Genomic DNA, 23,597 nt, shown 5'->3' with positions numbered 1-23,597 from the left:
AGGCTTTGCAGTTGTCCTTGGCTGTAACAGGCTGTGGAATTACAAACCAGTAATTTGGACAAACACCTAAGTTTTCATTAGTGCTCACTTATTTCCTTGTTTGTATTATCGAGGCTTTACTTTCAACAGTAACTAGAAAGCAACTGATATTTTTGCTTTTTATTATCTCTAAGCTAATAATGGCTGCCATACCTTAGCAAAGTCTGTTTAGATTTGTCTGAACAAAAATATTAAAAGGAGATAACAAGAAGCTCTTCCCCTGCTTCTACGCCTCTTCCTGTTGTTGGAGGACTTGCAATGTTACTTCACGAATCACCTTCTCTGTGCTCGTAAGGCTGTATCTAGGGATAGTGACAGCCCCAGACATGCAGGAAGAATGCATTTATCTTGCCTATGAAAGAGTCAACTATCACCCTGGATGCATGGTGTGAGACACAGCATGTTTTCCGTTTTAGAACCAGCACGGCATCTCAAAAAATGCTATACGTACTTGAAAGATCTGAGAAAAACAGAATAAGAAACATATGAAATGATGACCACACCCCAGCAAAAGAAAATGGCTTAGCACGTAAAACTCCAACCACATCACAAAAACGGTATCTCTTTATGGTTACAACCAGGCATAAACGTCTGTTTTTCTATCTCAGTTAATAACCTCCAGCCCCCGTGCTCTGACGACAAATTCTGCATGCCCTAGCAGTAGCCTGTGTCTCCAGGCTCACCAGAGACCCTGCTTTCTATCATCCATGCCTCCCTAGCCGCAATCTATTTCTACATGGAGGCCAAGATTAGTCACCTCTGAACGGGTTGCTCCACCCTTCTTGTACTCCTTTCCCAAGCTGGTGCCTGCTTTCCATCTCATTTTAAAAGAACTCATTTTGAAAGGTCACTCCTTGAGGGACACTTTTACTTAATATCCAGGTGAAAGTTGCCACCCAGCCTCCTCCACATGGGACAACCTGGTACTTCTCCTGTAAATATGTATTTGTGCATTGTTTACCTCTCTTAACTGGAACTATTATGTCCATTCTGCAAACGATAATGCGGAAGTGCAGAAAATTAGCTACAGTGTCTAAGGCACCCCAGCAAACATCTGGAGCTATGTCTAGCTCTGAATCCTGTATGTGCTCTTTATTCCTGCATCATAGCAAGTACAATAGTACCCTCAACATATGCCTGTCCCCCAAATCCCAGAACATGGGACTCTGATCCTGCAGGTGCAAAAGGGACTTTTCAAGTATGATTAAGATGAAGGAGTTTCTGCTGGTGACATGACTCTGAATTTCAGGTAGGATCCATCCAATCACATAGACCCTTCACAGTGGAAGGGCGAGCCAGAAGAATCAATCAGAGACATAACAGAAGAATCAGCAGAAATTGAAAGCATGAGAGGAACTCACTCCATGTCACTAGTTTGTTTGTTTGTTTGTTTGTTTTTACTTTTGAGTTCTATCAAAGATTTATTTATTTATTTTTTATTGCATTTTAGGTTTTGGGGTACATGTGAAGAACATGCAAGATTGTTGCATAGGTACACACATGGCAGTGTGATATGCAGCCAGTAGTTTTAAAGTTGAAGAAAGAGAGACAAGGAATGTAATGAACCTGGAAAGTCTTGGAATGGCCCCCAGGTGACAGCCAGAAAGGAAATGGGTACCTCAAACTGGCAATCACAAGAGCAGCAAGATGCCAGTTATAGGGAGACAGGAAACAATTATCCCTTAAATCCCCTGGAAAGAAGCACAGCCTGCTCACACTTGGATTAGCCCAATGAGACTCGTGTGTGTTTTCAGACCTACAGAAATGCAAAGTGAGGAATCTGTGCTGTTTAAGCTGCTGAATTTGTGTCAATGTGATATGGTTACAGTGGAAAACTAACAGAACCATGTTTTGTTTTTGTCTTTGTTTTCCTGCAGACATGCCTGGAAGAGAGACTGAAGAGTAGAAGCCAATACATTTCAAGTAGAAAAGGGTTAAATCAGGAGTCTATGAAAGGAAAGATAACAGGAGTCTTAGTAGCATGGGTAAGAGGCAACTGACTCTGATTCCTGTGAGTCATGTATCTTACACTGGGCCAGAGATGATAAAACCTTTGAGAAAATATTTAAAAATCAAAATAAGAGCACTCGACACTGATCAGAAAGCAGAGAAATAAGTACTTTAGCATATATAGGCACTCCAAATGGGTGTAAGCATCCTTTCTGAATCTAATTTTGCTATTACTATCACAAAAATTAAAATATTCTTCATACTTAAAATCTATTCCTAGAATAAATTTTAAATCCTTATCTGAGAAGTAGAAAATTTGTATCTGCCATGATAATTCAGCATAGCACTCTAATAATAGCTGAATCACTATGAGGCTCTATCCTAGAGAATCAAAACTTGCACAGAACATAAAGTTTAAATTATACAGAATGAAACATTGTTTTATACACATGATAACAGGAAACAGAAGAATAAGCAGCCATATGCACAAAATGGACTAGGGAAAATGCATGTTTATAGTGATTGTCTATGGGCATTGACTGATGTCACTTCCATTATTTAATTACACAAACACACACATATCTACATGTACATATACACATAATTTCATCTTGCTACCACATTCTAAAATGCATATCCTGATGGCCTTGAAGAAGCAAACAGCTATGCTGTGAACTGTCTATAGAGAGGGCCTCATGACAGGGAATTGAGGGTGGTCTTCAGAGTTTAGAGGTTTCCAACTGACAACCAGTAAGAAGCTGTGCCATCAGTCATACAGCTACAAGAAACTGAATTTTGCCAATGACCTAATGGCTACAGAAGCAAATTCTTCCACAGTAGAGCCTTCAGATGAAACCACAGCCTGACAAACAACTTGACTGAAGCCTTGTGAAAGAAGCTTAGTTGTGCCGGAATCCTGGCCTTGAGAATTGTGAGCTTATGATAGTGTGTTCTAGTTTAAGTCTCTTAGTTTATGGTACTTTATTATAGCAGTGAGAGAACACTAATCAGACTAAAATATGTCTTTCTTGGAAATAAACATTTTATCAGAGACATAAATGTAGTATATGGTAGAACTATAATGTGAATTGCATATAGATTTTAAAATAGTGGTTATGCTTGTAGCAGAAAATACAATATGAAATAAAAACGTAGAAAGTACAAATCATTGATGAAAATGAAATACACAAAAAGTAGCAGGGAAGAACAAAGGAACAGTTACAGGTATATTTAGGTGTTTTTACGTTTTTGTCATTGCTGTGGTAGTGGTGCTGGTTGTTTTTCTTTTGACTATATTCCAGTTATTTGTAATGTGCAGCTTTGCAGAAATCATAAAATTCTAAGCAGTTTAATACAAATATCATAACAACCTAGGCAACGATAAGTAATGTCTTTCACTTTCATTTTTATAAATTAAATTAATTCATGATTGAGAAGTTGCTGTCTGCAGACTTTCTTCCATATACTGAGAGTACAATGGAGAAAGGGCAACAAGATTTCTGCATTCACAAGCCTTATCTCTCTTACCTCAGCTTAGCTTCCTAGTGAAACACATTTTCACTATTTTTCTTGTGTTTCATTGTTTGTTTGTGTATGTGTCTGTGTGCATGTGTGTGTGAAATGCTTACTTGATCTTAATTGGTGTGGTCATGTTGACTCTTTTATATATGCCAAGAGTCATTTGGTCATTGAACAAATTAACTGAGGATTGAGAAAGAGCCAAGCACAGTTATAGGTCAAAGATCAGTGAATACACATTAGCAGGTTCCTTCCCTTCCAAGCTTGTATTCTTGCAGGTGAAGTAAATAATAAAGGAGTAAATGGATGGAGAGTGTGGTTTCAGGCAGTGATAAGTGCTATGCAGAACAGTAAAGCAGGATGAGTGAGATAAACCATCACAGGACGATAACGATGCTACTTAATGAACAGTATCTGGAAAGATGTAACTTAGGGGTGATATTTGCTGAGAAACAAATGAAGCAAGCTACTGAGTCAAGTTCCTGTCTGATTGAAAAGCTGTTTATAGCAGAGGCAAAAGCAAATGCCACGTCCTTGAGTTTGGAATTCAACCAGTGTGTAGATGCGTAGCAAGTATATCATTGCAGCCGGGGCTTGCATGACAGAGGAAAATAATAGTTAAGCAGGAATGCTGAGTGACATGCAGAAGGCAGGGTATTTAAAGCCTTAAGAAGTAAATCTGCCACAATCCTGCCTCTGGGCTATTAATGGTCCAGCATTTTCTGTCGTATGTTCCACAGAAAGGCACAATTATCTAAACATTTTGCACATGAAGTCCACTACACCTGGGACATCTTGCTGAATGGCTTTGGCAGTGTGCACTCTCAGAAGCTGGGGAGGAGGGTCAAGAGAGAGACCGCAAGAGTGAAAAAGGACCTGGTTGTTCCCATCTGGGTCCTATTTTCTGCCTGTGGCTTCTCTCCTGCTTGGGCTTCTGGTGAGCATCACCCCAGCAAGGCTTTTTCACCTTATCAGTGGCAATTCCTTTCCGTAGCAGCAGCTGAATCCTGTTCATGCTTTTTCCAAGATTTTCACAACCCAGTTCATTGTATGCCCATTTCAGAGATAGTGTCAATGACCCTTTTCACAAGTGTATATCCCTGACCCATAAAGTTGCTTCTCTGAGCTCAGGGACACCAGCACTAGCTAAGTTCCAACCTCTCTTTCTTAGAAGCCTGAATCTCATTTCATTAAGACCCTTTATCTAAGATTTTATGTTTTAATTATTCTTACTATAATGGTTAATTGTCTTTCCCTTTTCCTTGCAGCCTCAGAGATGATGTCTGTTTCCTACAGCTGCCATTTCTGTGGCACATCAGTCAGCTGGGTCTTTTTACTTTTCCAGTGACATATTAACACATTATGTATCTAAGTACAGTTCCTAACAGTAAGTTCTCTCTAGTTAAATAACTGCGGCAATTTCTGTCTCTTGATGCACTCTGATCCTTTCTTATAAAGTCTTTGGACATTATGTTAAGAGTAACTGGAAGCTTTTGCAGAGTTTTTGTGGCATGATGATTTCTTATCCCTCTACTTCCAACAAGTGACTCGTCACCTAGTGGAAACATGGTGTCGACTGTCTCTGCCTTTGGTTATGCTTCTTCCTCATCTTGCTTTTTCAAGGTCTCTATAGAAAGTACAGATGTATAGTTTTCTCCCCATGGACATCCTACAATGCTTTAATTAAACCAAATCTCAAAATAAACGGATGTTTGCTTCCATGTTTCTTATTCCAACCACAGTTCCGTTCAGCTGTTAGACTTATTTTCTTTTAAGAAATATCGACAATGATAAATAGGAAATTTCAGCAATGAAATATAGGAAATTTAGAAAATGAATTCATTTTCTAAAGTTCCTTTATTATTTTCTCTAGAAGAAAAAACTGCCTCTCAAAACCTCTGATTATCTTAAAACATTACATGATCAGAAATGTTTAAAATATTTTTATTCAGTAATATTTTGTTATATTTAACATATGCATTGCTATGTATAATGCATACATAGCATTATATGTATGTAGTTTTGCTAATAGAATAAAATGAAATATTTTATGCAATGTAAGAAATCCAAATAAATTTTGTTTTTTTAATTGCAGTTTCAGTAATTGACACAAATACATATAAAACACGTCTATTTTTGTCATTCTTCTAAATTTGCATATTGTTCAAACTATAATTAAAATTTACTCATGCTTCTGTGGGTAGAATTATATAATTAAAATGCAAATTTCAACATAGGTCATTGCTCATTGAGTAGTTAAAAATAACTACAAATTTTATCATGACATTCTACTATATGTCAGTTTGTCAGAATGTATTCTAAGGCTTGACCAATTAAATCTACTGTTAGAAATCTAATTGCATTTTTCTTTAGATAAAATAAAATTAGCATCCCAGAAATTTTCCTTAGATGGTAAAAAAGATTATCTCTTGATTCTTTGCAACTCCAAACTGTGTAATTCTCCTTCTGTAGGTATTGTAGGCCTTCTTATCTAGAAAGAAACTATTTCAAGTTTAAAAATATTAAATGCTTTTTTATATTTCAGAAATATGTTCATAATTTCTCAAAATATAAATTGAGTTAAAATTTACTTGAAACTTTAAGACTTGCAATGTCACAAAAATATATCTCATCGAATTTTTCTTATTCCTTTGTAATAAATTGTATGTAATGTTATTATTTTCAAGTGTTTTTAAGTCATTAAATAATATATAAATAAATGTTGATTAAAAATAAGTCAAACATACAAAAATACACCAAATAAAACATGGAAGCTTAGCCCTTTCTCTTCTCCAGCTACATACAGTGTCTGTTTCAGGGTCACTCAGAGTGCACAATTTCATAAATAACATTCTAAAACATGAGTTGAAATTTGTGTTTATAGGCATCACATGACATAAACAGAGGGAATTATTTTAGGATTGTATGAGTATTTTATTTTAGAACTTTTATTTCTACACATATAGACCTACTCAAGGATGTTGGTATGATCTGTGGAGTGATTGTATAAAATATGTTATCATTCGTCCAATGAAGACAATTATGTGGTCTTCATTTTTCTATTACATGTAATATTTTCTTAAAAATATTTTTTTTTCAAAGAAGAGTTTGTGCTGGGTGTAGTGGCTCATGCCTGGAATCTCAGCATTTTGGGAGGCTGAGGTGGGCGAATCATTTAAGGTTAGGGGTTCGAGACCAGCCTGGGCAACATGGTGAAACCCCTTCTCAACTAACAATTCAGAAAAAAGTAGGCAGGCATGGTGGTGGGCACCTGTAATCCCAGCTACTGGGGAGGCTGAGGCAGGAGAATTGCTTGAACCCAGGAGGCAGATGTTGCAGTGAGCAGAGATTGAGCCACTGCAATCCAGCCTGGGGAACCGAACGAGACTCCATCTCAAAAAAATGGTGTGTGCAATTTAAATTTTGATGCTCAGTACAAAACTGTCCTCCAAAAGTTAAATAACAATTCACACTCTCACCAACCATGTATGTGTATTTTGAATAATGTATGTTTTTATAAACATAAGCAGATTAATTACATCTAAATGATGATATCTGTGCTTCCCAAAATACCTGTATTGATCAACTCACTAAAATATGAAAGAGTATAGCTAAAAAGTATCTTCTGCATTCTGTCTGTGTATTTCACTTGACCATAATTAAATCATAAATGATTGAATTCATATTATTTCTTTTGAATTTTCAAATGCATTATTGCAATTTGTCATTGCCCTTGAAGGGATACATTCCTGGTGATAAATACATCAGTCCAAGGAACATTCTATGTTTTGTTAGAAGACACATCTTTAACTTGTTTCAAATTTCAAAATAAATGTATCCTAAACTCTGGAAATTTTGTGCCAACAATACCCTACATTTGGGTCACAACAGGCTTAACATGAACTTCACCGGAGTCTTTGATATGCATTCTATATGAAGAAAACATTGATTTGAATTGCACTCTAGCAAGAAAGTGAGACTCACCATAAACTTTGTTTCTATTATTGAACTCTAATATTGCTCTTGGATTTTAACGGATGCCCTTCTCCCTCCTGCTCAATTTGTAAGTGGGGCACTTTTCATCTTATAAGCCTAAGAAGCAGCCTTGGTAACCTCAGCAATCCTGTCTAGTGTTTGCTTCCTGTACACTCGGATTTCACCTTATTACTGGATTCTTTAACCACCCAGGAACTGAACTCTGCAACTAAATTATTGCCTGCATTCCTGAACCACATCTGCTGCAAGATATCCACGTCTCTGTGTGCAACTGCTAGTTAGATAAATACTACACCTATAGAGTCCAGACTCTAAATGGCTACCCGAAACTGTCCGTGACTCTATTGCTCTTATGTCCTGAAAAATTCATCTGCTTGGGCTTCTTTATAATAAGTTAGAAGTCTTGGCTTTGTATTCAAGTCAATACGGCAAATAAGTCAGATTTACATAGTGAAGCTTATATGCCAGAACACCTTTAACATTATAGGCACAGGAGGGAACATAGACATGACTCTAACTTACTATCGACTTCCTAATATCACATTCATTTCACATAGAAAATTGAAGGTTGGTCATTCTTTTCTAATATATAGTCTAACTCATTCCAGAATTAATGCAAAATGACAAAGGAGAATAGCCGAATTCTCCCTTGTGTTAGTTGAAATTTAATGTATTATGAAGAGAAATTGAGAGAAAGAGTTTGAATGAAATTATATATCTAGTAACACAAATGAGTACCTTCTAGAGCATTCATATAGTATTCAAAGATTTTACTAAATCTAAAGACATATTTAAATGAAATATATTTTTCTGTGAATGCAGAATGTGTAAAAGCTCCTGTATATTTCACTACATTAGAAATATCTTTCAGCTGTTACTATGGAGATAAAGGTTTTCAAAAACTCTTAGAAATCACAAAGGTTGACAAGGTGCTTGCAGAATACAGTATTAAGCATTAATTTTATTTACTGTAAAGTGACTATAATGAATATTATTCTCTCACATGCGCTTCAGATTTTTCTTGTTTTAAAGACAGGGTCTTGGTTGGGAATGGAGGCTCACACCTGTAATCCCAGCACTTCAGGAACCGAGGTAGATGAAGTGTTTGAACCCAGGAGTCCCAGACCAGCCTGGGAATCATGGGGATACCCAGTCTCTAAAAAAATACAAAAAAAAAAAAAATGGCTGGGCATTGTGGTAAGTGCCTGTAGTCCCAGCTATGCAGGAGGCTGAGGCAGGAGGATTGTTTGAACCCAGGAGGTCAAAGATGTGGTAAGCCAAAATCATTTAACTGCACTCCATCCTGGGTGACAGAGTGAGGCACTGTCAAAATAAAATAAAATAAAAATAGAGTCCTGCTAAACTCAAACTCTTGAACTCTAGCAATTCTATGATCTCAGCCTCCTGAATAGCTGGGACTATAAGTATGTGCCACCACACTTAGCTTATTTAACATTTTTAAGATATCACAGTAGTAAAAGCAAAATACATCTTTGCTGCTTTTAAATATAAATTTACTACGGTATGAAATAGAATAAATACCATTGTCACTATTTTATGCCTTTTTTACTGAAAAAAAAAAAATCCAGCGAGTTGATTATAATCCAACAATGAAAACAATCACATATGATGGTATGTGTAAAGTATGCTGTATAACCACCCCTCCCCACACTAACTACGGTTTTAATCTCCTACCCTCTGTTCTGTGTCTGGGATTCTGACTTTTATGCAGTTCATGAAGAAATGTTGTTGCCCTCTAAGACTCTGTTGGAGTCCTTCTATCAGAGAAACTAGTCAGAGTGAAAGGGGAAGGGGAGAGTAATACGATGCTGTTTTTTTTTCTAACTTTGTCCCTGCAGAGAATGCCAGGGTTGGATCAAAACCCTTTGCCAAAGGATACATCTTTTCTCAGGCATAAACATACAACCACTGTTTAACAATTAATATAACAGCTCCCTTTCCTTTCTTCTTCAGGCCGAGTATGTGACTCGCTGATGACCTTGTATAACCTTTTTAGTTTCTCAAAAAAAGTCCCATGCATTTTAAAATAGTTTCTTAATTTTAATATCCTCAAGTTAAAAGTTTAATTATTTTCTGCTATTTCGTGTCTACCAATATTATGAAGTGAATGATACAAAAAAGGAATCCTAGTACATAAAACAAATGCAAAGCTGAAAAATAAACAGTCACAAACAACCATTTGTGAGCTTCATAATCAACCTAAAGCAGTCTATAAATTGAGAAGCATTGTCTTTCAAAAACTGCTATAACTTTGGGTAAGAGCAGTAGGAGTCTGTTCTCACACTGCTTCAGTGGTCGATGAAATTACTCACTTTGTTCACATGAACAAGACATGAAACCCAGCAGCTTTGATATCAGATGGCCTGGAACCAAATGGGAGCGAGGAGCGTAAACTTGTGGGTTCAACAACTAAAATTACAAATTTGGTGGTTTACAAATGGGCACATTTCACAGTTTGGTGCAGTGAAGTTGTGATGCTTATTGGGGAGATTGTCAGACGCTGACAAATTTAACAGGTTGATCCTAGAGATGAGAAAGTCGAACAAGGACTAAATGAGCTCTCCACACACACCTGGCTGAGTAGGAAGCTCCGCACATGCAGAGAGAAGAGCCCCAAATCACAGTGCGGAGGACACCAAGTAGAACTTGAGAACTGGCTGAACCTTGAATACACCCCTTAACCTAAACAGATTGATCAGCAAATAGTGCAAGGCTATGGGTGTAAGATGTCTTCACAGAACCTCTTTCCAAATCATTAGCTAGCCATTAAATAATAGAACTGACCACCAAGTCAAGCAAAAAAATAAAAACAAGAATTAAAATAAATAGACAGCAGTAGCTGCACACCAAAGGGGAGACAGACCCTACAGTTCGTGATCAGGCATATTACAATAAGGTACAATGAAAAAAAAATCAGAAAAAAATCCAGAATCGATCATGTTTATTATCTAAAATGTCTAATTTTTCAACCAAAGATGATCAAACAAGGAAAAGAAGACGAAAGTATGATTCATTTCTGTGGGAAAAACAGCAGTCAATAGAAAGTGACTCTGGATGAAACAAAGGTAATACATTGAGCAGACAAAAATGTATAGAAGCTATTCTACATATGTTCAAATAATTTATTACGGCAATGTCTCAACAAATAGACAACTTTAATAGAGAAGCAGAAATTGCAAAATAAGAACAAATGAAATTTTTAGAGTAGAAAAGAATAGGAAACAGAGCAAGGAAAATGAGTTAGCAAACTAAAAGAGATCAATTGAAATTGTCCAATCTGAAAGGCAGAATGAATAATAAACTGAAGAAATGGACAGGTTTAGAAACCTATGGAAACGTGTTAAGCACATCAATATAGGTGTATTGATAGTCAAAGCAGACAGGAGAGAGAAGAAGAATGGCATTATTATTCAAAGAAATAATAATTGACAACTTAAAAAAATCAAGGAATAATATTAATCGGGAGATTCAAGAAACTCAACAAGTCTCAAGTGCAATAAACCCAAAGAGTTGTACATCTTGGCACATCATAAGTCAAACTTCTGGATGACAAGGATAAGAGAAAATACTGAAAGCAAAAACCTTTTATCAAATATAAGAAAGTATCAATATGTGTTACAGCTAACTTTATATCAGAAAATGAATGCCAGAAGATTGGAGTGAAATTTAAAGTGTTAAATTATACAAAAAAAAAAAAAGGCCAACCAAGATTTCAATTTCCAATAAAACTATTCTTCAGAAGTAACAACAAAATGCTTTACAAGACAAACAAGAAGTGAGAGAATTCACAGCTACAAGACATTCACCACATGAAATACAGAAGTCCAACAGAGTGATAAACAAACACTAATGCTAGGCAGTAACTTTTATTCACAGGAAAGGAAAGAATAATTAAGAATAATTACTTTTTTTATTTTTAAAATAGGTGGGGGGTGGTGCAGTGGTGCCTGCCTGTAATCCTATAATCCCAGCACTTTGGGAGACCAAGGCTGGCAGATCACCAGGTCAGGAGATAGAGACCATCCTGGCTAACACAGTGAAAACCCATTTCTACTAAAAATACAAAAAATTAGCTGGGCGTGGTGGTGCATGCCTGTAATCCCAGCTACTCAGGAGGCTGAGGCAGGAGAATTGCTTGAACCCAGGAGGCAGAGGTTGCAGTGAACCAAGATGGAGCCACTGCACTCCAGCCTGGGTGACAGAGCAAGACTCTGTCTCAAGGAAATTAAAAAAAAAAAAAAAAAAAAAAAAAAAAACTTTTCTTTTTTCATAACTTAAAAAATGAGATGAGATTGCTTAAAACATTAGCTATCATCCTGTATTGTTGACTTTATACATACATGCAATAGCTTGAAATAGATCTGTACTACAATGCAGCAAAATATTGACAATCAAAGTATATAGTTAAAAAAATCAAGGACAAAGCACTACATGGAAACTATCGGTTTAATATAACTTAGTAAAAAGAAATAGAGAGGAAATAAAAAAAGACACAAAACATCTAGAAAAAAAGTGGCAGAATGGCAAGTATACATCGAAGCATATTACTTCAAATGTGATTGACTGAAACATCTTAATCAAATGGTAGATACTTTCAGACTAGATTAAAATAAACAAACAAAAAAACCACTGTCCAAGTTTATTCTGACTAGAACAAATGTGCATTCGATTTATCAGTGAAAAACAGGTTGAAACTGAAAGATTTTCTTTCTATTGCAAGAAAATAGCCACCATAAGAGAGATGAAAAGCAATATTGACATCACAGAGAATAGATTTTAAGCCAATAAATCTCGTTGAGAAAAAGAAAGACATTTCATGACTACACAAATGTCAATATATTTTGAATGCCTAACAATTATAAATGTATAAGTATCTAACAACAGAAACTCAATGAAGCAAATTAAGACAGGATTAAAAGAAAAAAAAAATAATGAGTTGAAGATTTACATATTATTCTCATAGTAATTGATAGAAAACTAATTGAATAGTCAGTAGAAATATAGAAAACCTGAACAACACTATCAATCAGTTCAGCATACTTGAGATTTGAAAAACACTCTTCATTCCAAAGTCACAGAGTACATATCGATGTTTTATAAACACACCTGAAACAAATACAGAGCTCCAAAAAAGTGGAAATTAAGCAACACTACCCTTTTAAGTAGACAAGGGTAGAAGAAAAAAAAAAATCACAGGCAGGACAGGGAAAATGTGGCACATACACACAATGGAATATTACGCAGCCATCAAAAATGATGAATTCGTGTCCTTTGTAGAGACATGGATGAACCTGGAAACCATCATTCTCAGCAAACTGGCACAGGAGCAGAAAATCAAACATCACATGTTCTCACTCACAGGTGGGTGTTGAACCATGAGAACTCATGGAAACAGGGAGGGGAGCACTACACACTGGGGTCTGTTGGGGGGAACTAGAGGAGGGACAGTGAGGGGTGGGGAGTTGGGGAGGGATACCATTAGGGGATATACCTAATGTAGGTGATGGGGGAATGGATTTGGCAATTAGTCTGATTTACTTATTACTCAAAGTATATATGATTTGAAATATTACACTGTCCATTACCCATGTGTACAATTACGTTTCAATTATATAAAAACATGAATTAAAACCTCTGAGAAGTCTTATCAACAACAACAAATAATTACAAAGCTCGGGGACTTACTCTTGCTATGTAACTGTAACCACTGACATTAGACACTGTAGAACTACAGTATTCAAGACAGTGTTGTATTCATGTCAAGAGACACAAATAGACCAAGGCAACAGCTTTTGGAGTCCAGAAATAGGCCCCCATGTATGGGGTCAATTTGTTTTTTGATAAAGGAATAATAATTCAGTGAAGAAAGAATAATATTTTCAACAAATATGCTGGAACTATTGTATCTTCCCTTAAAAATAGCTTTGATTTACACCTCACTTTTGAAACAAGTATTAAATAAAAATAAATTATAGATTTAAAATAAAAAGAATATTGTAAAAAATCTAGGATAACAATAGTTGAAAGTGTATTTCCTGTGTCAGGAAAAGACTTATTAAATATAATTTGAAAAGCATGATCCATTAATATACAATGAATTGGACTTCATCAAATTTAAAAACTTCTCTGCTTGGGCAACATTTGAAGAGACAGTTCACACAAGAATATATGCAGATGGCAAATAAGAACATGAAAGATGCTCAACATCATTATTCTTTGGGGAAATGGAAATTAAAATTGAACAGATCACAACACATCTATTAGAATGTCCAAAATTTCAAAGGCGGACCGTAAAGGAAATATAGGAGATTATCTTTACACTGGTGGTGTCAAGATGAAATGTAAAACCTTTGGAAAATAGTTTTGCATTTTCTTAAAATGTTCAAAATACACATCCATTATATCCAATTATTACACTACTAGAATTTTACCCAAATGTAATAAAAGCATATGTCAATGCAAAAGCTTATTCATAAACATTTATAACAGCTTTATCTGTAATACACTAAAACTTGAAATCAAGCAAATGTGCATTAATGGGATAATACATAATTTTTACAAATAGTGATATAATCACTGATAAAATACTACTCAGCATTAAAAAGGATGATGACTTCATGAATGCTGTTACATGAATAATATTAAAAATAATTATTCTGTGTGAAAGAAGCCACAAAAATTCATGCATGTGGTAAGATTCCATTTATATAATAACCTGGAAAATGCAAACCAAGACAATGTTACAATATTCATCACCCCTCCCTCAGGATTTTGAAAATCTATGTATTTAGAAAAGAAAGCAAATGAGAAGACAGTTCTTCCAATAATGCATCCCATGTACATATGTGTATAAATTCAACACACACACATACACAACTTTCTCTTATTTGAATAACCCTTTTCCAAGTGTTCTAAAGTGTACATTTTATTTTAATTGTAATACATAAGTTTCTACATAATTAGGTGTGGGCTCTTTTAGTTTAACTGTAAAATAACATTTATACCCCTTTTTTCCTGTGACTATCCACCACGTTTGTTATCAATGATTTATAAGCTAGTGGGTTTTCCAAGAGTTAATTTATACAGACATATTACTTTTTTTGAGGTGAATTCTCCTTTAGATCATAAAATGCCAGCATATTTTATCACCATGTGTTATAAAATACACCTGAACAAGAGGCTCATTATCTCGAGATTGTGTGACTCCATAATTTGTTTTCAACATTTATAAATTGAATGTATAAAGAACTAGGAGAATTTCTTTCTCAAATTGAAAAAAAAAAAAGATTTTGATATCGTTCCAAAAATAAAGACCAATTCTCAGTTTCATTAATAGAATATTTTGTCTAAATACACACACACACCTTCAAGAAAGCTAAAATTGAATGAATTAAACACACAGCTGATTAGATTATAAAGATTAGGCTAGCTGATGTTAAATGTTGCTACATCATTATTATGCCCTGCCAATGTAAGCCACCATAGTGCCAGAAACTAGGTCCAGTTATAATGCCACAAAGCTTGCTGTTCTTACCAAGACTCAGCTGTTTTTCTTGAATAAATGCTCATTGGATTCAGTGAGCCTTTGCGAATTTTCATATTTGTTAAAAGTTGATGCTATTTTTGCTACTTTTCTGTTGCTTTTATACAGAAGCAATTTTTTGTCAATACCACTCCTCCTTCTTTTCCAATGCCACTCCAGAAATAGATTTTTAAGGTTTCCTGTAATTCCTTAGCTCTCCCCAGCATGATTAGAGACTCTAGTCACTCTATTTCAGCTGCCCACATTCTATGTGTGGTATGTACACAACTATAACAATGTGTCCAAATGATTATGATTTGTCAAATATAAATATTTCTATAGGAATAGCTACCAGAGTTAATGTTTTTTAAATAAGTATAATGTTATTAATTTAAACTAATATAAACAATTTGATTACATTATTTTATATACTGCCTGATATAAAGATCATTATATTAATATTTTAATGATGAATTAATACTTTGTTATGTTACTCCCTGGTAATTATAGGAGAAACTTATTGAAAAATGGTATTTTTGTGGGAGGAATGAGATCTATTTCAGGATGAAGAAATTTCAGTTAAAAATGAGTAAAAATGACACACGTAATTAATTTTGACCTAATGGGCTAGGTCACGTAAAATGTGACGTAGGTCTGGTGTGTGGGCCTGTATGCCTTGACCGCTAATGCATTGAAGGAATTATCACAGCATCACTTGATATTCATTCAATTATCACTGTTTTGTTCATCAGCTAGACTGCTGTCCTGCCTTTCATCTTTTCAATAGAAAATTACCAAGGCAAGTTGAACGTCAATGTGTTTACTGTAAAAATGAATCAAATCAGGCTGGGCACAGTTGCTCACACCTGTAATCCTGGCACTTTGGGAGGCCAAGGTGAGAGGATCACTTAAGGTCGAGAGTTTGAGACCAGCCTGGCCAACGTGGTGAAACCCTGTCTCTACTAAAAATGCAAAAAGTAGCCGGGCATGGTGGTGCATGCCTGTAATCCAAGCTGCTCAGGAGGATGAGGCAGTAGAATTGCTTGAATCTGGGAGGTGGAGGTTGCAGTGAGCCAAGATCAGGCCATTGTGCTCCAACCTGGGTGACAGAAGAATACTCTGTCTCAAAAGATTAAAAAAAAAAAATAGAATATAATAATAATAATAATAACAGGTGAATGTGTCCCAGATGCATAGAGAAAATGGAATGCTTACTCTTCACGAAAAGTGAAGTTGGAGATATACTAGTGTGATTTCAAGTGGGTACCATGACTAAGATTATGTAGTGGGGGTTAACTAATTTTAAGCGTAAGTTGTTTCTTTTTTCTCTCTCATTTTTGAACTCCTGTGTGGTTGTTTTACAACCACAAATTTTATCACCATGTCCTGTCCTTGTCTTCCAATTTTGGTTTCTTTATTTTAAAATTTATGATTAAAAATATTTGGATAGTTCCTTAATCGCTAAATTATGCATTTTTATAATGGTTTGTTTCCTCACATGGTTTATAGTTTCGGACTCAACCCTGTTCTCCATATAGAGTGTTTTTCTGGAAAGCCTCATGCATTCTGGAGTGTGGCAGGGTTCCTGTGGAGCTAATCTTAGCACTGGTCTCTGCTGGACTGCAATGGCGTTCTCTCTATGCTTTGCTTTTATTTGAATTTCTCTGGTTGGGATGGTGGTACCACCTGCATAGCACAAGTTGGAAACCAAATCTCAGGGAGCAGAGAAGTTCTGATTCACTGTGGCTTGGATAACTTCTAATTTTTGTTTTGATACCTACAACATCAGGAATATGAGGGAGATTTTAAATGTATATCTCATCAGAAATGGGGTTACATGTGTTTTTAAATTTCAATTCCTTAAAGTTGCATAGATTTTACTAAGTAGGAAATGTACTCTAGTCTCTTAATGGATTGTTATCATACTATGCGGTGAGTTTTCCTCAGTTTGCAGTAATGCAAAGGTTGAACTATAAACTCATCCTATTTTTAAAAAATTATTCATATATATATGATGGAAAGTAGCAGGAAAAAAAACTCTATTAACTCTTGTTTTCGAGTTTCTTAAATACCAGGATGCATTTGTTAGGATTTTCGAAATTCTGAGCTGCTAAGACCATTGAAATAATATCCAAAATAGTTTTCAATTATGTAATTTCAGATTTAAAATAATTATAGAATAAAAAACATTAACATGCTAGCAAATAAAAATGATGAATACTAACAATGCACATCTATGCTTCTATATGAGTAGGTGTCAGAATATTATGAACCTAGTGCTAGAATATCAGTTTTTCTTTCTATGTAAGATTTATTCAAATTCTCATTTATTTTACTTAGTATTATTGTAAACCTGGATATAAGCACAGGTGGCAAGGAGTACTCCCAATCAGCAAGCCGACTATGTGAGGAGTGTTGGCTGAAGTTGGCATCATGATCACAGAACAGCTTTGGAGCTACAGGGCAACGACCGCTTGTAGTAACATATTACACCTAGATTAATGTTTTCCATGATGAGGTTAGAATGCGAGGGTGATGACACAGGTCTAAAGTCATTCTTGAATACAAAAATTAACATCTTTTTATATTGGACAACTCACAAAACAATAGATTCTCATTTTAATAAATCTGACCGGCCTTGTCTACTGATAGGCATTATAATCTTCTCCCACGATTGATGCTTCCTTGTATTTGAGTAATTTCTTATTAATGATATTTTCCCTCTACTGGAACCCTATAAAAGTGTTAAACTGCTATAATCCCAGCACTTCGGGAGCCTGAGGCTGGTGGATCACTAGGTCGAGAGATGGAGACCATCCTGGTCAACATGGTGAAACCCCGTCTCTAATAAAAATACAACAACAACAAAAAAATTAGCTGGGCATGGTGGCGTGTGCCTGTAATCCCAGCTACTCGGGAAGCTGAGGCAGGAGAATTGCTTGAACCCAGGAGGCGGAGGTTGCAGTGAGCCGAGATTGCGCCATTGCACTCCAGCCTGGGTAAAAAAAGCATTAAACTGTAGCTCTCAAGATGACACCTATCTTGGACCACACCTTTCTATACTTCTTAAGATGACACCCATGTTAGGATCACCAGGGACAGCATGAGAGCAAAAAAGGGAGCTTCCCAGATGTCATCAGAGAGCAAGTAAGCAGAGGCTACTGGTGACAGCTCTGGTTTCCACACTGTAAGTAAGGGCCTTAAAAACAACTACAGGCTGCTACAGAATGTGGCAAGACACCTCTCCAACCTCTGCGTTTATCCAAAGTATCAATTTGGCTCAGCGCTGAGGGCCTTAAGGTAGGAGGGAGGGGATCCCTGGAGTTGAAAAAAACTAGGTCAGATCGTTGTAGACACAATGAACCCTCCAAAGCTGTTCTCTGGAGAGTTCTAGTTACACATGGCTTTTCAGGTTGTTCTGCTCTAACAGCATCATCAATGATACAAATTCTACAAAACATAAATTCTGTATTCCAAAGAATAAGTGTAAACATTTAGAAACGTTAATGATAATAATAGCATAGACTGAGAACTTTACATGTGCTATTATTTAATCCTCAAAATAAACTTAGAGGATAGTCGCCCTTATACAAACGTTACAGATAAGGGAACTGGGGTTTAGGTAAGAAAAGGATCTTATATTTTATGAGTTGAAGAGCATTTAAACACTTTTATCATTAAAATTAATTCGTGATTTACAAATCATTTATAAATAGCTATCATAGATACTTAGATTTGATCAATGGTTTCAAATCAAAGTTGATATCAAGTGTAAGAAATTTATAGAGATGAATAATCAAAATTATTTTTGTTCTATATATTAACTAAGACTCATTTGAAATACTGTCTGCAAATTGTGAAAAATCCATTAGAATTTTGAGATAAATTAAAAGTAGGTTTCCCAAAAGTTAAGATATACTAAAACTATCTTATGTAAATAAGACTGTACGTTCTTCAACAATGTATTCAAATCAATATAAGTATTTTGTATAAACAATAATTTTTGACTTACATACAAATTTTTTTAAACTACTTTTTAATATAAGTAGAGGAACAGATATATTACATAATGTGAAAGAAATATCTGAAATGTATGTTTCTCAGTGAAGATAGTAAATGACAGTATCAGTTATTTCTGTCTAGAAATCAGATAGCATTATTTCTATAATAAATAAAGAAATATATTATTCAGTTTTCCATGTATGCTTTGAACTTACCTGTTGATTTACAGGAAAGTTTCTGTTGATTTTTTTAATCTGCAATGATAAATAAATAATAAAAGTGAGAAGAACAAGAATATGGTAACACAAAGTCCCAGAATTTTATGCAGATGGTATTTAGTGAGCTAATATATTAATATCCTGTTTTGATATACTGAAATCATCACATATAAAACAATGTATATCGACAGATATTTTTCTTTTTAAAATTGACTATCAAATTATCCTACATTTCATATGAAAACATTTTGGAAAAGATTTCCCTTTAAAAATTTCTTAACCATGAGAAACCAAAAGCCTGTGCTCAAACAACACTGAATGATTATCTATCAAGAATGTAGAGAGTAACTTTCTGTAGTTTATTTTTTGCACTTTGAAATTATTTTATATTATATTTGTTTTGGCACTCAAGAGAACAGGGAAGTACAATATCCAAATGCTAAAGGATAAAGTATGTGTGTTGAATATTTTCAGTCAAGACTCCAGATGAAGTATAACATTTACTTTAAGAAATTTAATCAATGACATTTTATAAGAATTTAAAGTAGATCTTCAGAGAAACCATTTCCTCTGTGATATGCCATGGAAACAAACTTTAAATACCAAATAAAAATGAACGTTAGGTTTGGATAAAAAAAAACTTACATTGCACAAAGTAGTGTTTCTTTAACAGTGCTTTTACTCGTTAAAACGATGATCTTCTAATGGCTTTATAGAGAAACTGAAACATGCTAACTCTGTAAACACTCCGGTGTATACATTTACACCAGAATTAACGCAGACTATTCTCACTCATAAATTGTCATTGACTTATTTTATTTTGCCCTTTTTTCATTCCCTTTTGCCCTACTGACTACTGTGAAATAACAGGTCATTTAACAGAAAAAAATACACAAAGTTGGAAAATCAAAAAAGGTTACGCCTACAAGAACAGATTTACTAGCAAGATGTTTGTCACTTAAATGTAAAAATAGGATGTGGAGAAGTAGGAACACTTTTACACTGTTGATGGAAGCGTAAATTAGTTCAATCATTGTGGAAGACAGTGGCGATTCCTCAAGAATCTAAAAATAGAAATACAATTTGACCGAGCAATCCCATTACTGGGTATATACCCAAAGGATTATAAATCATTCTATTATAAAGACACATCCACATGTATGTTTATTGCAGCACTGTTCACTACAGTAAAGACTTGGAACCAACCCAAATGCCCATCAAAGATAGACTAGATAAAGAAAATGTGGCACATATATACCATGGAATATTATGCAGCTATAGAAAAAGATGAGTTTGTGTCCTTTGTGGGGACATGGATGAAGCAGAAAACCAGCATTCTCAGTAAACTGACGCAAGAACAGAGAACCAAATGCCACATATTCTCATTCATAAGTGAGTGTTGAACAATAAGAACACATGGACACAGGGAGGGGACCATCACACAATTTGGCCTGTCAGGGGATGGGGGCTAGGGGACAGTGAGCATTAGGAGAAATACCTAATGTAGATGACAGAGTGATAGATGCAGTAAGCCACCATGGAATGTGCATATCTATGTAACAAATCTGCATGTTCTGCACATGTACCCCAGAACTTAAAGTATAATAAATAAATTTTTTAAAATGTAAAAATATAAGAAAATTTGAAAATATATGTGAGATCTGAGTAAGGTTAGGTACAGAAACCATGTACTTCTTACATTATTATAATCATTTCAATATTCCTTTTGGCTCTGATGAAGAATCTGCTAAAGCATCTCTGAACTTACTCACATGCCTTCAGCTAAAATCAGCACAGCCTGGAAATGCAGAAGGAAAAAGCTGATCTCTAAACATCTTTTATTAATCAGCTTAAAAAATCTACACTGAGTACTTTGTCAAACTCTACTTTTCGCTAGTTCATATGAATTGTAATAAATAATTCTAAAATTCACCTAATATTGTATGTGAAGCCTTGTCTTCAATAATGTACTATGTAGCTTTGTAAACTGCCGTATTTTTTAATTGGAAAAAATGTCTGAAACATCTTTCTAGGAAACATGAAGATCAGCTAATTAGACAAGCACTTCATGATAGAAAGTAGTGGTTGATGCAAACAGAAGGTCTACACAGAAGTCTCATCCTGCTACCCCAGCCTTGGGAGTGTTTGCAGAAATGAGTTGTTTTCTCCCACAGTGATCTACTTTTTACGAGACCATCAGAATTATTTACCGGTGAAGAGTTGTTGTATTATCATCTTTTGTTTTTGTTAGTTTCCCTTAGTACCATACCTGACTCACCTTGGAAAAGATTAGTAACTAATATATGAATGTTACTCTGTCTATCCTTTGAATAGTTTACTGTATCACATTATTACTATTAAAATAAAAAAATGTATTACCACTAACACTGCTCAAAAATAAGACAAGAAAGTAGGAGCAATTTAGAATATATATTATAATATATTTTACATTAGAATATCTATCAAAAAATAGAATACAAAAAATAAAGGAATAGCATATTAAGGGCTAGAGAGTATAACAAGACAGATATACCAACGGCTAGAACAATATGTAAAAAATAATAATAATTAATGTGTAAAATCTGTGTTTGGAAAATATTGAAATGGCCTTTAGAAAATTATGTGTAGATTGCTTTTGTCATGTGGCAAATACAATCATATAATAATGACATAGAACAAGGCATTAAGTCAATTACTGAAGAAGTAATATTCTTTGAAGTGAAATATTAATACATTGTGTTCTGCTTATAAATTGATGTCATCATAACCTTTCAAATACTCCTTCTATATAACTTCATAATACTTTATCCTTGAATGATTTATGTTATACCAGGATTATGTAAAAATGTTCAAAAGGAATGAAGTCAACACTTAAATACTGCAACGTATAGTATTAATAGATTTATCTGGCAAAAAAGGAACTTGCATAAGCTGATTTCTACTGCAATTTGTAGCTTTTTAAATGTGTATTAGGGTAAGATAATCTATTCATGTTTATTCATGGCTTAATGGATATAAAAACTTATCTAAACTACTGACTTCCCAGGAATGGAAGGCAGATAATCAAAATGGGACATATGATGTCCAGCACAGAAAACTCTACCTGTTACCCTCATTGTGATAGCAAGGAAAGAACAAAAAATGTATTCAGGGATTTTTCCTGATGTTTTAGATACAAAATAATTCCTTGTTAAGATTTAAAATACGCTAACATTTTAAAATAAAACAATAACTGAGGAAAGAGAGGAAATAATGAGAAATGTGATGGTTGGGTGGCCAGCAAGATGGCGAAATAGGAGCAGCTCTAGTCTGCAGTTGTCAGCGAGATCAATGCAGGGGGGTGATTTATGCATTTCCAGTTGAGGTGCCCGTCTCATCTCACTGGGACTGGTTACACAGTGAGTGCTGCTGATGGTGGGTCAGCTGGAGCAGGGTGGAGCATCACCTCACCTGGGAAGTGCAAGGGGTCGAGGAATGCCCTCCCCTAGAAAAGAGAAGCTGTAAAGGACATTGCCATGAGAAACGGTGCACTCCGGCCCAGATGCTATGCTTTTTCTATGATCCTCACAACCTGCAGACCAGGAGATAATAGACATATATGTGCATAATAATGATATTGACAGTTACGAAAATTCTAATAGTTTTGTTTCTTATTTGGGGATTATTACATGAATGCTTCCTTTGCTGCTTTGTATTTTTTAATTATTATGATGTTTAAATATAACTTTTATAATTAGAAAATAATAAAATTAGTTTAGTCTTTATTGACTTAATAGAGCTGCTCCATCATTTAAAACTTTGAAAATCTAAAATGCCATCAAAACAAACCCCAGAATATATCAGTTTTTCAAAACACCTGTTTTATTTTTCTTCTCTGTAGCTAAACTTTTAAATCTTGCACAACATTTTAAAGTCTTAGAACAATCCTCAGTGCTCCGTGCTCAGTAATGTGTGTGTGCACGTGTATTGACTAAATGAAATGAAGACAGGGAAGAATGTGATTACTTACTTGTAAAATATTTTAATGACCTTTTACTAAGTGTGGTTCATGGTGATAAGCTCTGGAACATGGACATGAAAGATCCCGTGCAGAGACAATGGCATACGGATGCCCCCTTTACAGAATCCAAATAGTCCAAGGAGGCTTCAGAAGGGAATGAGGATAAATTCAACATAGGAGCTAAAATGTAGGTGCATACGACTTTGTCAGGCTGCGCAGTCAGATAGATCTGGTGTTGAATTCCAGCAGTAATTGTTACTAAATATCCTCAGACAGATTATTAATTATCAAATATCTAGATCCCTTCATTTGTAAAACATCAATAATAACA

The 23,597-nt window shown here is 35.0% G+C and overlaps 1 protein-coding gene across 3 annotated transcripts in view; it reads right to left on the bottom strand.

The window, feature by feature from the left end:
* Nucleotides 1–23,597, bottom strand: part of SNTG1 (syntrophin gamma 1) — a 756,922-nt gene that overhangs the window by 134,943 nt on the left and 598,382 nt on the right. For all 3 annotated transcript variants that reach the window (XM_074386645.1, XM_074386647.1, XM_074386646.1), the window contains one exon: nt 19,264–19,302. In XM_074386645.1, the coding sequence (XP_074242746.1) occupies nt 19,264–19,302 (39 nt within the window). The remainder of the gene's footprint in view (nt 1–19,263; nt 19,303–23,597) is intronic.

Source organism: Saimiri boliviensis, chromosome 15 (assembly GCF_048565385.1).
Source record: "Saimiri boliviensis isolate mSaiBol1 chromosome 15, mSaiBol1.pri, whole genome shotgun sequence".
In the NCBI taxonomy this organism is placed as follows: Eukaryota; Metazoa; Chordata; class Mammalia; order Primates; family Cebidae; genus Saimiri; species Saimiri boliviensis.
Note: the sequence above shows the minus strand (reverse complement) of the source record. Positions and strands in the feature narration are given on the sequence as shown.